The sequence below is a fragment of the Malus domestica genome, chromosome 11, assembly GCF_042453785.1.
Source record: "Malus domestica chromosome 11, GDT2T_hap1".
Lineage (NCBI taxonomy): Eukaryota > Viridiplantae > Streptophyta > Magnoliopsida > Rosales > Rosaceae > Malus > Malus domestica.
In genome coordinates this window covers 13,673,225-13,687,126 of record NC_091671.1, presented here as the reverse complement: position 1 = coordinate 13,687,126, position 13,902 = coordinate 13,673,225, and the positions used below count along the sequence as shown (strand labels likewise).

At 34.2% G+C, this 13,902-nt stretch overlaps 1 protein-coding gene across 2 annotated transcripts; it reads left to right on the top strand.

The window, feature by feature from the left end:
* The first annotated feature begins 276 nt into the window (after positions 1-276).
* LOC103448095 (glucose-6-phosphate/phosphate translocator 1, chloroplastic-like) lies at positions 277-2,949 on the top strand. Of its 2 annotated transcripts, XM_029088601.2 has the most exons (3): positions 536-713; positions 861-1,086; positions 2,652-2,949. In XM_029088601.2, the coding sequence occupies exons 1-3, from the start codon at positions 687-689 to the stop codon at positions 2,834-2,836; spliced, it is 438 nt and encodes a 145-aa protein (XP_028944434.1). In that variant the 5' UTR covers positions 536-686; the 3' UTR covers positions 2,837-2,949. The 2 variants fall into 2 exon arrangements, 1 of the variants encoding a protein (XP_028944434.1); XR_011573339.1 differs by lacking the exons at positions 536-713; positions 2,652-2,949 and adding an exon at positions 277-430 and having other exon boundaries at positions 861-1,231.
* The last annotated feature ends 10,953 nt before the right edge of the window (positions 2,950-13,902 follow it).

Genomic DNA, 13,902 nt, shown 5'->3' with positions numbered 1-13,902 from the left:
ATGTGACTGTCCACATCAGATGCACCTAAAATAGTACAAAAATATGGTATAAAAATATGGTATGAATAACATTACTCTTACTCAAAACAAAAAGATTGTTACCCTGTGTATACTTCTTCTAGCAGCACACTTAATAATTTGGTAACGAAGCGTACGCTATCTTATATTTTAACAACTCCGAAACTGCGCCGGCGCGTGCATCAGAATCTAGGTGCTTAATTTGTATAATATTATATAATATTGTAGGTTTCATAACCAAACGGTCCAACAGGCAGTACATTGGCAGCTAGGGTGTCTATTATAAGTTTCTGGTTGTTTTTAATGCTACTCGAAGAATGCGTTTTTCATCCTTATCTAATGGGCTATTAGTATGGGTCTCTTTTACTACAGAAAGTTGGGGATAAATGTTTCCGTGTCATAAAGTATTCAGGTGATAGCCTCTATCGTAAAAAAATTCGGATTTAAACTCATGTAGTTCAAGTCTGTTATGATTTATACTTAAAATTGAAACTTCTATAGTTCATTCGTTAGTATCATGCACATGAGTGTCACATGTGAGGATAAGATGATCATTTCATCCCCCGTTTCATCCCTTCAGACTTCCATAGTCACTCTCCAGTCGTCCCCTTCCCCTCTCTCTTGCTTTTCCGACATATTATGGACCTCAGCAGCTCTGCTCCTCTTCGATGAACTCCGCGGCGGCGCTGAGTTCAGTTGCGCATCGGCTGCCTCCTCGAGACCCTTCTAATTCCAGCAAAACCCCCCAAAGATTTCAAATTTCCACGCAATTATTGTTGAACAAACTGATACAAACAGAATTAACACAACAAAAATTTTATTGTTTGATTTTCCCTGAACAGGTTGCTGTGGCACATACAATTGGGCATGTAGCAGCTACTGTTAGTATGTCTAAGGTTGCAGTTTCCTTCACCCATATCATCAAGAGTGGAGAGCCAGCTTTCAGTGTATTGGTTTCGAGGTTCTTGCTGGGCGAGTCCTTCCCTATATCGGTCTACCTGTCCCTCCTTCCAATCATCGGTGGTTGCGGTCTTGCTGCCTTGACAGAGCTTAACTTTAACATGATAGGTAACGATTTTGTTCTTGTCCCAGAGGGAATGGAATTGTAAAATTATTGGTTTGTTGATCTTATTATCTCCTGAGTTGGTATTTGCAATCTTTGTCGGTCTCCGTTGGAAAAGAAAGCAAATATATAGTAAAATTAAAATCTTTATTGTTGGGGAGTTTTGTGCAATAAGGCTAAGTTGGGCTCTAATGCTGCCTCAGTCAAGATTAAAGCATGTAAGATACATACTTTGCCTTCGTATTCTTCTGCAACCAAATTAATTTTCCATTCTTCATGCTGTATGTTTCAATTACTCTATCTGACCAAAAGAAAAATGCTTCAGTTTATTTTCTTCTATCTGGAGTTGGTTGTCATAGCCAGCTTCTTTCTCCTTCCAGTGTTTTCCTTTTCGTTTTGTTAAACTGATTTATTCAAATTTTCCACCTAATTTTCTCAGCAACCAAACAGAATTCAAAAACGTGAAAAATGGGAAGTACCAAACGAGGCAAAGAAACAAGGGATAACAATTTCTTGAGTTTGTGGTTGACAACACTTCACAGACACACGTACACACATATGTAGGATGGTGTTATCTGCACCATTTGTATATTTCACACATTCTCTTAATTTTCAACCATTAAATTTAGGGAGCTTTAATGAAAAGGGCTTGGACTAACTTTTATTTAATGAAAAACCACCCTAAACTATTATTTAATAAAAAGGGCTTGAATTTTAATCATAAGGACACAAAACTTTTATGTCAGGTCCTACAAAAACTAAAACACACGAGCTCACCAAAAAGCCCAAACCGCATAACAATTAATATTCCAAAAGTGCCCCTAACGGAGCCTAACCCAGGCCCGTTAGCCAAAGTTGCAGTTACTAAAATTCATCATCCCTCCCAACGCGATTTGGACATCAGACCGACATGGTGAAGAACCACGAGTTTTCACCAATGGCTGATATTCGATTCCCATTACTGCTACTCACTTTCACTCCCTTCCATTCCCAAGCCACCAAACCTCAACAAAATCCAACTCCTACCCACAAATCTTCACGCCCCAAACCTGTTTTCTCGCTACATTTCTACAATTTGGAGCCCGGGAATCCGAGCTTCCAACTCGTCGTCCTCCACCCAGTTCAAGACGAAGCTCGAAAGCCCAGCGAGGAACCATGAGCATCGAAGATACTCGCTGCTTGGTTAACCTCAACGTGGGCAATTGGCAAAGTTCCTTCTTTGTAAGTATCTAGTTTGCTCTCCAAAATTTGGCATGTGTTTGGTTGCTGAGAAAATGAAGGAAAAAATGTGAATTTTAAATGGTCTTTTGTTTTATGTTTTGTTTGTCAAGGCTGCAAAAGTTTCAAAATTTCTAAGCAAAATGCATGTAATTTTTGTTGCGTTGGTTAGTCCTTGGTTTCCGGGATTAGTTAGTGAAATGTTGAATTGTTGTTCCGGCATTTTCTGGGCAGCCAAACAGATAAATTATGTTCATTTAATAGGAATCAAATGACCCCCATGATTTATTAGTTATGATTATTTATTGGTTTGAGTGGTTTTTTAGCAATTTGATACTGTTGGGAATCGCAGATAATCTTTGGGCACCGACGGTGGGGAAGAACTGGAGGAGGTGTGCGAGTTTGAGGGTGAGCGAGCCTGGATTGGCCTCATTGCAGTGGCTGAGGAAGGGGAAGGTGGTGATGGTGGGCGGGGGGAAAGGAAGAATGTGGGGACGGGGTGAAAGCAGGAAAGGGATGAACAACAAATTCATATGATTTTTTAAAGATATTTCGTAAAGTACTACATAGTTCTAATTATTTAAACTTTCATCTCATTTTATCATTATTTCTTAAATTGAACACGGGTACTATAACTATTTCTTAAATTGAACACTACTAACTATCACTATTTCTTAAATTAAACACTAATTATTTCTTAAACTGAACACTTATACTATTATTATTTATTAAACTGAACACTGACTATTTCTTAAACCGAACGCTGATACTATTACTATTTCTTAAACTGAACATTGATACTATCACTATTTCTTAAATTGGACACTGACTATTTATTAAACTGAACACGAATACTATCACTATTTCTTAAACTGAACACCGATGCTATCACTATTTCTTAAACTGAATATTGACTATTTCTTAAACTAAATGCTGATTATTTCTTAAACTGAACACTGATACTATCACTATTTCTTAAATTGAACACTGACTATTTATTAAACTGAACACGAATACTATCACTATTTCTTAAACTGAACACCGATGCTATCACTATTTCTTAAACTAAACATTAACTATTTCTTAAACTGAATACTGACTATTTCTTAAACTGAACACCCCTTGATAATTTTTGTACTTATATATATATATATATATCGCGTTGTCACTTAACGATTTATGTAACAGAATATCTAATGGATGTATGATAGTGCAATTAAATTCACAACTTTGTGGACGACATTGCAATGTTTTAAATATGATGTCAAATTGTTACTAGTAGGATGTCTAGATGCTTATGTTGTCAAATTGTCAAATGGTACCATTATTGATCGTATAAATTTTTATCAGAGTATGTCATTCTAATCCTCCTTAAAATAAGCAGACACTATTTATGAAACCAAATCAAGAATGAAATACTATTTCTAAAACTAAACCAATAGGTGGAAACTATTTATGAAACTAGACCAAGAAAGAAACACTATTTATGAAACTAGACAAAAAAGAGACTATTTATAAAATTGTACCACTTGCTATACACTATTTATAAAATTGGACCATGAATTAGGCATTGTTTATGACACTGGACCAAGAACAAGGCCACTATTTATGAAAGTAGATCAAGAACTAGGCACTATTTACGAAACAGTGATAGTACTAGTGTTCGTTTGATAAATAGTCAATATTTAGTTTACAAAACAGTGATAGTACTAGTGTTCCGTTTAAGAAATAGTCAGTGTTTAGTACAGTGATAGTACTAGTGTTTCGTTTAAGAAATATGCAGTGTTTAGTTTACGAAACAGTGATAGTACTAGTGTTCAGTTATTGTTTAGTTTAAGAATTAGTGATATTACTAGTGTTCAGTTTGAGAAATAGTCAGTGTTTAGTTTACGAAACAGTGATAGTACTAGTGTTCGTTTGATAAATAGTCAATGTTTAGTTTACGAAACAATAATAGTACTAGTGTTCAACAGTGATAGTACTAGTGTTCTGTTTAAGAAATAGTCAGTGTTTAGTTTACGAAACAGTGACAGTAATAGTGTTTAGTTTAAGTAATTTGCTGTAGTTTCAGAAATAATGTGAAATTTTTTGTTGCAGTTTCATAAATAGTGTGGTAATTTGATGAAGTTTCAGAAAACCAAACTTCATTTGATAATGCTAAAAAAGCCAAATAACACTAAACCACACATTAATTTTTAACTTAGGAAACAAAAGTCAGATATCCAAATTTAGTAACACCACACATTCTAATCTCAGAAAACCCAGTTCATGTTCATCAATGGAAACAAAACTTAAAGTACATGAGGCTTTCTGAGTTCAACATCAACACACTCCTTGCAACCCTGAAGGCGTTCATCGTCGATAACCGGTCTAGTGTGCAGAGCCACCTTCACACAACAATTCTCTGATGCCTTCATTGAATTGCAATCAGTCACAAAAATAAAAATAAAAAATAGAAGCAATTTGAAGGGAAAAAAAAAAAGGTTATGCAAATGAAAGCAACTATCCTGATTTGCTGCAATATGTTGGCCATAAACATTGTCTTGTACTAGGAGGACGATTTGTTTCTAAGAAAGAGAACAGTAACTTCATTAGCTGCAATCACAAAATAAGCATATGTCAAAACTAGACAAGATTTTATACATCAAATTCCTTATTCAATATTAAAATTTGATCAGGAATACCTCCTCTTCATTCACCAGTCTTTAATATAACATCTATTCACAAGTGAAAACCTCATAAGCAATGAAGGGGAACCTAAAGATCATGAGGAAAAAAACATTTACTCAAATAATCAAAAGCAAAATATAAAAATCTCGAACATTTTGGAGAGAAACATGAGTAATAAAAATTCTCAAAAGTAATGCTTTGTCGAGATGAAATAATACTTGAAGGGTTGTTTGCTTTTAGCATCCTCAGGAGGTTCTCCAACAATATAACCCAATAATTGCTCCACACGGGGATCAATTATTCATCCACAATCAAGCTCCCTATTATACCAGATTTCATCAACGTATAATTCCTCCAAAATTCCCAAAAACTGTAAGGAAGGACAACAAATCCTGGTATTGAATTTAATATATATACGAGAGAAGGCAGTGCATAAAAACTAGATGCAGCTTACTGTTCGATAACTCCATAATTTGGAGTAAAAGCTTGAAGTTGCTGATGAGATTCCCGCAAGAACCTTCGATCTCGATGATCTTGGCGTGGACTTTGATCTTGACACCGTCGGGGATGTCCGTCATCTCAGAGGAGAGGATGGTCTTCATCTCCGCTGCTCTGGTTGTTTCTCTCTCTCGCTATGTGGCTCCGGTTGGTGAGTGAGTGCGATTTGGGAGAGGCCAGGGAAAAAGAGTTGGAATTAACAATATGGGAGGAGTCGAAGGATTTGAGGGTTTTTTTTTTTTGGTCAGAAGAGAGGATTTGAGGTTATGTAGGCAGAGAATAGCACGAAGACTCAGAAAGAAAGGAAAAATAGGTTAAACGGACATAGCCTTACTGTCAGGGGCAAAATCGAAAATTCATTATGTGGGCCAGGTTGATTGGCCTGATTAAATGTTGGACTTTGTCCTAACCATTAAATAAACTTCCTACCTGGTTTTTTATTAAAATATAAAGTTTTTGAGCCCTTATCATTAGTTTTCCTTTAAATTTAATGAATTAAAGAATATCAAATAATTGAAATTAATAAAGATGTGTGGTAGGTAAAATAAATGTGTAGATAACAGGTCCTTATTTATAATAAACAGAAAATTGGGTCTAGGGATGAGGACTTAGATTAATTAACTAGAACCAGGATTCTCTCCTGAGCATTCCCTAGGGATCCCGCAATCTTGTCCGTTCATTTTATATCATGCGGTCAGTTTTCGTTAGGTACTATTCATATTTGAATTTTAAAATTTAAATTTTAAATGATTTCTAACCGCACGATACACAATGAACGGACAAGATTGCGGGATCCCTAAGATCCATAGGAAAATGCTCATGAGAGAATCCTGGTTCAATTAACTAATTCAATTACTAGGTTTTCTCTTCCTTCATAGGTAGGCCCACAAGCATATCAAAGAAGAAGTAAACGCTTTATAAACGGGGAGCATTTTTTCTCGTCACTCTCAAATGACAGTAATGCTCATTAGCATACTTATTATTATTAAATAGATTTCTGTGTATCTAATATATAGATCTCAAAACTTAAACTCATCTAACAGTAATAAATAAGGTGGTAAACATCACCATTACTTGAAGCTAGTAGCAAAAAATTCCCTTATAAATAAATGATAATTATATTACCAAGCTATAGTATAATATACAACAAAACAACAATAGCTAATAATTGTTGGAATTTTGTAAAGGATTTTTTTAATTTGTGAGTTGTTGGATTTGGAACATCATGCACATCGACAGCTTGGTAGTTTGGATAATGGTTTTTTCAAGCTTATAGGTCATAACTAAATAATTAATCAGTATTCTTTTGAAAATTAAGAAAGGGAGGGTCGTTAATTTATTTGTTCCTTCATTCCTACGTCATCAATCTCAAGGCGATGTCTAAATGGCAGTAAATGAATTCTCATTGGCAACTCTGGTGCACGCACAATGCCATGTCCAGCAACGGAAGATAATAGCGAACAAGGGAAATATACAGATAGATCTCTTTTGCTGCATATATAGGTAAGTAAATTAACTCTGAACCCAAAAAAATAAGTGAATTGGTTTAAAAAGGACAGGAAACTAACTTAGTGAATTAGTTGATGATGAACTAAAACCCTAAAATGAAATGAGGCAACACAGTTCTATACGATTTAGTAAAATTCAAAAGGAAGCAAAAAATATAACAACTGTGTTGGAGTTTTTTGAGCTCCTTTAGTCCCACCTTTATTAGTGATCGGGTGTTGGACCATTGGAATGAGGATTGAGATTTGGGCCATTAATTATGTGGATTAGGCTTGATGATTATACCATAATATTAATATTAATTAATAAAAACAAGGGCCTTGGGATTAATTATATTTTAATTTTGAATTAAGTTTTTAATTAAAATTAATTAAAAACGTTTTGATTAATAGACACAACTCTTTGGAAAGGGAAGAGTTGTGTAGCTTCAGATACATCCAAAAGATATTTGAAGAGGTATGAAAGAGCCTATATAATTGGAGTCTCAGTTCCATTGTAGATGATCTTTTCTTCCTCTTTCTCTTCCATACAAACTTTCCAGAGAGTAAACACACAAAGCAAATCGCTAGAATTCTATAATCTAGTGCGGGTTGTAGAATTAGGTAGTTGTCTCCTTGTTGAGCAGACGTTATAGAACCACAAGCACAAGAGTGGGACGGAAATACTGTTCGAATGACATAGCTTTTACACTAGCCTCCACCTGTTGTAATCAAGTTAGTACCATTTTAATTCATGTACTTATTTCTGTATTTCATTTGTATAGCAAGTATTTTTGGTTAATAAAGTATTAGAATTTCGAATTCTGTTATTTTTGTTATTTTTATTATTTCTGAATTGTTCTCTAGCAAACTGAATCTTTTAGCGCACTCTCATTTGAAACATGGTGGAGAAGTCAGAGATGCGGTATTAGAAGAAATGGGATTTTCCCCACAAAGAGATTATGTTGAACAAATCAACAAAACATTCACGCGGACGGAGTCAACAACTTGCTCCAGATAACTGCTACTGATTACCTGGAGAGGGCGCAAGATGAACTCCTTTATACACAAAATGGAAGTAGAAAATCTCCATTTTAAGCCCTTAGCCCATCCTGCAAAACTTACATAGACTCTATTTCAAAGTGCAGAAAAAGAATCACAGAGGATGAAAAAATAAAACTAAATTGAAGCTCCAGCGGTTCACCACAAGGAAAAAACAAAAAATAGGGTTGGTGGATCCATTCTCCCTCTTCAGGAAGCAAATGAATTGTTACTAAAGGAAAGAAATAAGCCAACCCTTGACAGTTTTAGTACATGCAGGAATTTACTCATACTTACAACAAGTCGGTCTACTAAGAAAACCTTCTCCGAAAACCCTTAAAATCAACCTAGAATAGGAACTAAACATATGAAAAACCATGTGTGCAGTACGTTCTCTCCAAACATACACCTCCACAAATTCATGAGCACTAACCACCAAAACCCAACGAACATCTAATTCATTGGGGAAAAAAAAAACATAAATTCACCACTAGCAGAAAGAAAGAAAAAATTACCAGGGAAAATTGCTAACAACCGATCAAAGAAGAGTTCCTTAAATATTGGTCCATACAACCCATATTTTCCAAACATAAACCCACCTATAATTAAACATCCAACAAAACCCGAGATTTCAAATAAATTGTCATGTAGAAATACAAGTTAACTATTTTTACAGATTATTTACAAGTTATGCCATAACCAATTTATAAGTTTCTCACCCACACTTGAATTTTAGCTTCAATCAAGGGCATTAAAGTCTGATTAATCCTTCTAACCATTTTTTTCCTCAAATCCTTCTAACGTTTTTTAGAGAGAAATTAGGTTCTCATCCCTCTTTTTCTATTTCATTAATTAAAATCTTTTTTTATTTTTTATTTTTATCAAGGTCCTAACATCATTATTCAATAATAAAATATTCACAAATCAACATAATTAAATTGTATTTCTCAAATATTCATTTAGTGTTAGAAACGTTACATTTGGTATATCGATATTTATGGCTAAACTTTGTATCATATATTTCTATTTTTAGCTTGCACCCAATTTAATTTGCAACCTTTTTTTTTTAATTTGTACTAATTTTCTTTTTAGTTTTAATTTGTACCCATATATTAATTTCTTTTTGTGCCCATACTTTTAAAAATTTCATTTGTACTCATAATGTTTTTAATCTTTTATTTGTACACATAATTTATTTATAATGTACCAATTCTTCATTATAAATGTACCACTTTGTTATATGTAAAATATACCAATTAAATTTGTAAAATTTTATACGTAAAATGTACCCATTTTTTAACACTATGGGCACATTATTTTGCCATTTATTATTTGTACACATAACATATATTGTTACATTATTTTATCCATTTATACAATCAAAATGTTTGAATTTTTTTGGGATTAAGTACCTAATATCCCCAACCTTTTAGTATCATTATAAATTGGTCTCAACATTTTTAAATATTTCAAATAAGTACTCAACTTATTGAAAATGTCATATCCTTTAAGTCCCAGTTAATTTTTGTTAAATACTACAAGTGGCAACAATGAGTCCCACTCCTTAGTGTACTTGGACACTAAAATAATAATAAAAATATCTTAAAAAGGACATGAAGATGAAAAAAAATAAAAAATAAATAAACAAATTCACAAATAAAATGGAAAACAAAAAATAAAGATGGGAAATATCAAGTCCTTGCCACCTCCAAACTCAACCTACGACCATCGAGACCCTGTCCCTACCTTTATATTCAATCCCTACCAAATGGTTCAGCTTCCAGTTCTTCTTTGTGGCCAATGAAGATTATGGTAGCCGCATCATGGCAATCTATACCATTTTAGCAACTTTCATGACATTCTTTTGATTTTGGAGACAAAGTAAGTCCTAGTTAGTTTAACATGTACTGTAGCTTAATGGATGTGACATTTATAATAGGTTGGATATTTATTTGGAATGTTTAAAAGATTTGAAACCAATTTGGAATGACATTGAAAATGGGGGAGTTGTTGGTACTTAATTCTTTTTTTATTGTAGCCGGTTGTAATAGTAATATAATAAGGGATTTTAAATTTGAGATTTATATGCCATATATGTGTGTGTGTGTGTGTGTGTGTGTTTATATACATATGGGATTGGATCAATGACACCATATTTTTTGGAGCTTTAATGAAAAGGGTTTGGGCCAACAAATATTTAACCAAAAGCCATCCCAAAATGTTATTTAACCAAAATGACTCAAAGTTTAATAAAAAACCATCCAAAACTATTGTTCACAAGTCAAACTTACAAGTCCAACCCACTACAAATCTACACTTCCGTAAATACCCTTAAATGATTTGATATTGTCTTGACTTTTCACCAACCTCAACCTAGCACGAAACAGCCATAATAACTCCCTGTATTCCTATCAAATCGAATTCCCCTATTTCAAAAACAACCGAATCAAAGTTCAAATTAAAGTTGAAAATGAAAACATTCATGGGAACAAAGCTGCCGAAACAAGTTCAAAGAAGTTTAATGGTAGAAACCAGCGAAAAAGTGTCTGGAAAAAAAAAGAACCAAAACATAAAAAAGAACCATTGGATCGTCTCCAAACTTTAATACGTAATAGTACATAATATTTAAAGTATTAGGAATTGATGGATTGAGAATCTGACGTACGAATCTTCCTGGATGGGTTTTTTAAGTTTGTAAATCTAAATGTTGGCCGCCACTTAATTTTAGCGATTGGCGGAGATCCGACCGTTGGATCGTTACAAAACTTTAGGATGTTCTAGAAGCTTATTGAAACTTTTTGGAAGTTATGGATTGGAAATCCGAGGTGTGGATCTTCCGGATCGACTTACGTAGGGTTGTGGACCCTATCATCGACCTTCGACCGACGGTTGACTTTTGGTCAATGGGTTTCAAATTATTCTATAACATCCTTGAAGATGTGTTTTATGTAAGTTACGTGTTCTATCAATAAGAATTCTAAGATGTGATTTGATATTTGTTCTAGGCACCGATTGTTCGTGACGCCTCGATATTCATGCTAGGGAGTTGTAGCGCGGATTATAAGTGAGTGGGTATTTTCCTTTTTATAATATATATATAAATATATATAATTGATAGTTTCCATTTATGCATTTGAAAAAGAATTCCTTACGTACGCCTGGATTTGACTAAAGTTTATAAGAATTAGTGAAATGACGGAATTTATGAAATATACTACATTCTACGAGATGCACATGTATGCTTATAATCTTTGATGCCATAATTATATCTACGACTATGAATGTTAGTATGTTGATTAGAACTATCGAATCATTGTGGCATGCTTATATTCATGTAGTTTGCTCATCATTGTTGCACCCTGGTGTTAATGCTCGCCCCAAGCCAATGCCAATCCTTCATGTGTATGTTCACCTCCGCATCGCACGCTTGCTTTGGATCCAAGTAGGTGCCAATCCTATCGTATAGGTTGCATTAAGCGACTCCGACTCGTAGGTGACCGCGATTATTGTCAATCTTCAAGTGATCGTAGCACTAAAGTGTATATTATGATTACACCCAGTCCTGTCGTACAGGTCGTATTAGGCAACTCCGACTCGTGTGCCAACATAGATTGATGAGCAATATGTGCAATCGTATAGGTCGCATTAGGCGACTTCGACTGGTGTGCTAGCATATGTTGTTGAGCACCTGATTTTACTTATATTATTGTTGAGATTTTGTGATTTTGGGAAGTCATGCCTTATTTGCGTTTTGCAGGCTACGGTAAGTATTTTCATACTATACGTAGTATGTATATTTTGAAAACTATACATGTTTTACGGCGAAGGGTTATAATGTTTTCAAAGGTTTTTATTAAAACTTTATTTTCAGGCCCACTCACCCTTATTTTTCGCCCCTCCAGGTTTTAGCTGCTGAACTTTTGTATCGACGAGGATTCTTGGCAAATCTTAGTGTAGGTGGCTATCTTTGAGGGTATAATCCTTATCCTATCTTACTGTACTTTACTTATGCTTTGACATCACGTGTGAAATGAGTTCATTCCCGCTCACGGCGCACTCTTGTATTTAGGCACTTTTAGGTTTAAATTTATTCACATTATCCACATCACTACACTTATGGTTTCGTCACCTTCTAGGTGTAGGCCAACACAATTTAATTCAGAGTCCTAGCGGATATTCCGGGTAGGGGTGTGTCAATAATAATATACAATGTTTATAAAATAAAATAAACGAGTGTGTGATATCAGTTGTGTTTATGGCTTCCTTCTTATGGGTACTTTACTATTATAATTATACTATTAAAATGCTAAACTTGGCTCTAATATTAAATTTGAAGTAAAGGTCCGGTTAAATAGTCAGATAACCATTATAACAACTTGACATAGAATCTTGCACATAAAACTCAATATGTTTCAACATAACGGCCGCTCACATTGTAGGTATAAGACCATAAAGGCTGAATGCAGAGGTACCGAGGACTCAGAGGTACCCTAATTAATGTCTAGTTATTTGTATGACAAGTATTCAACTATAACATAGTGCTTGATCGAACAAGTGTGATCATTAGTTTATTAAGATAACAATATAGGGATAATGTTTTCCTGTTTTGGAATAAAAGTCTAATTGAATAAACACACTAAAGAAAGAAAGAAAACCTTTTAAAATTGGAGAATTGCTTGAATATGTACACTTGCTCTTTTATATATATACAAAAGATGATTACAAAGGATATTTCCAAGGATGAAAGTTTACAAAGAAGAAAGGAAAGCTTCATATGCTCTATGGGTTGAGGTATAGTAGCTGTGTGTACAACAAATTTTATAAATGGATGGTGTGAACATCTCATTTGGTGCTTGTCAGTGGTTTTTTTTTTGTGCTTGTCACTATTGCTTGTACTGTTTCTAAATCTATTGCACTATTTTGGAATTGGATGCTCTCATGAGCACAAGCTCAGGATCCTGCTGACCATTCCACGTGAGCCGTTGGATTTTGATCCAACGACTACAAACAGATGATCCCTTTAAAAGTTATAATAATTGTAGCCGTTTGATCAAAATCCAACAGCTCACGTGAGCTGGTCAGGAGGATCTTGAGCTTGTGCTCAGGAGAGGATCCAATTCCCACTATTTTTGTAAGTTTCTATCACTGTTTGAAATCTTTGGTCCATCAATTTCTGATGCTTTATGATTTTTACGTTTTTGTGTAGCCATTGGGATCCTTTTCGGAACTTTTTGGTGAGCATTCTCAGGATTCGTGAATCGTGCAGTTAGTTTTTGTCAAGTACTGTTTGTCTTTAATTTTAAATAAAAATATTTAAAATTATTTCTAACCACACGATGTACAATAAACGAAAATGTTGACGGATCCCCGGAATCCTCACAAAGAGGATCTGGATTCTTTGTGTAGTGCCTTAGATGATGGTCCTGAAGGTCCCTTCTTTTTGGTTGTGATTCCATATGCTCATTTTGGGTATGGAGAGATTATATTTACACACCCTAAATACTTTCCCACACCCTTTTAATTTTTTAATATTTTCTATCAAGTGTTAGTGGTGTGTAGAATATAAAAAAATATTAAAAAAAAATGTGGGGCAAGTAATTTGGAGTGTTTGAATATAATTTATCCTTGGGTATTATGGATGGGTGTGCTAGTTACACATATTTTTTTATTTCCCACACACCCCAATTAATCTTTATCATTTGATCTATTTAATTCAGTTGATCCGATGATCGTAAATTAAGATGATGTATATGAAGTAAAAAAAGATATATCGATAGCACACCCCATTAGGATTTATTATGTCCTCAATATTAAGATAGAAGTTTTTAAGAATTTTCATTAGTTTTTCCATAACAATTTATAGTTTTAAAAAGTGAGGGTTGAAATAAGCCACGCGACTCAAACTCACCA

What these genes read in the sequence shown, in the direction of transcription:
- LOC103448095 (XM_029088601.2), top strand. Translation starts at nt 687, where the DNA reads ATGAACTCCGCGGCGGCGCTGAGTTCA. An exon ending in CCGCGGCGGCGCTGAGTTCA is followed by an intron (nt 714 to 860) that starts GTTGCGCATCGG and finishes TTCCCTGAACAG; the next exon opens with GTTGCTGTGGCACATACAAT. An exon ending in GCTTAACTTTAACATGATAG is followed by an intron (nt 1,087 to 2,651) that starts GTAACGATTTTG and finishes TGGGAATCGCAG; the next exon opens with ATAATCTTTGGGCACCGACG.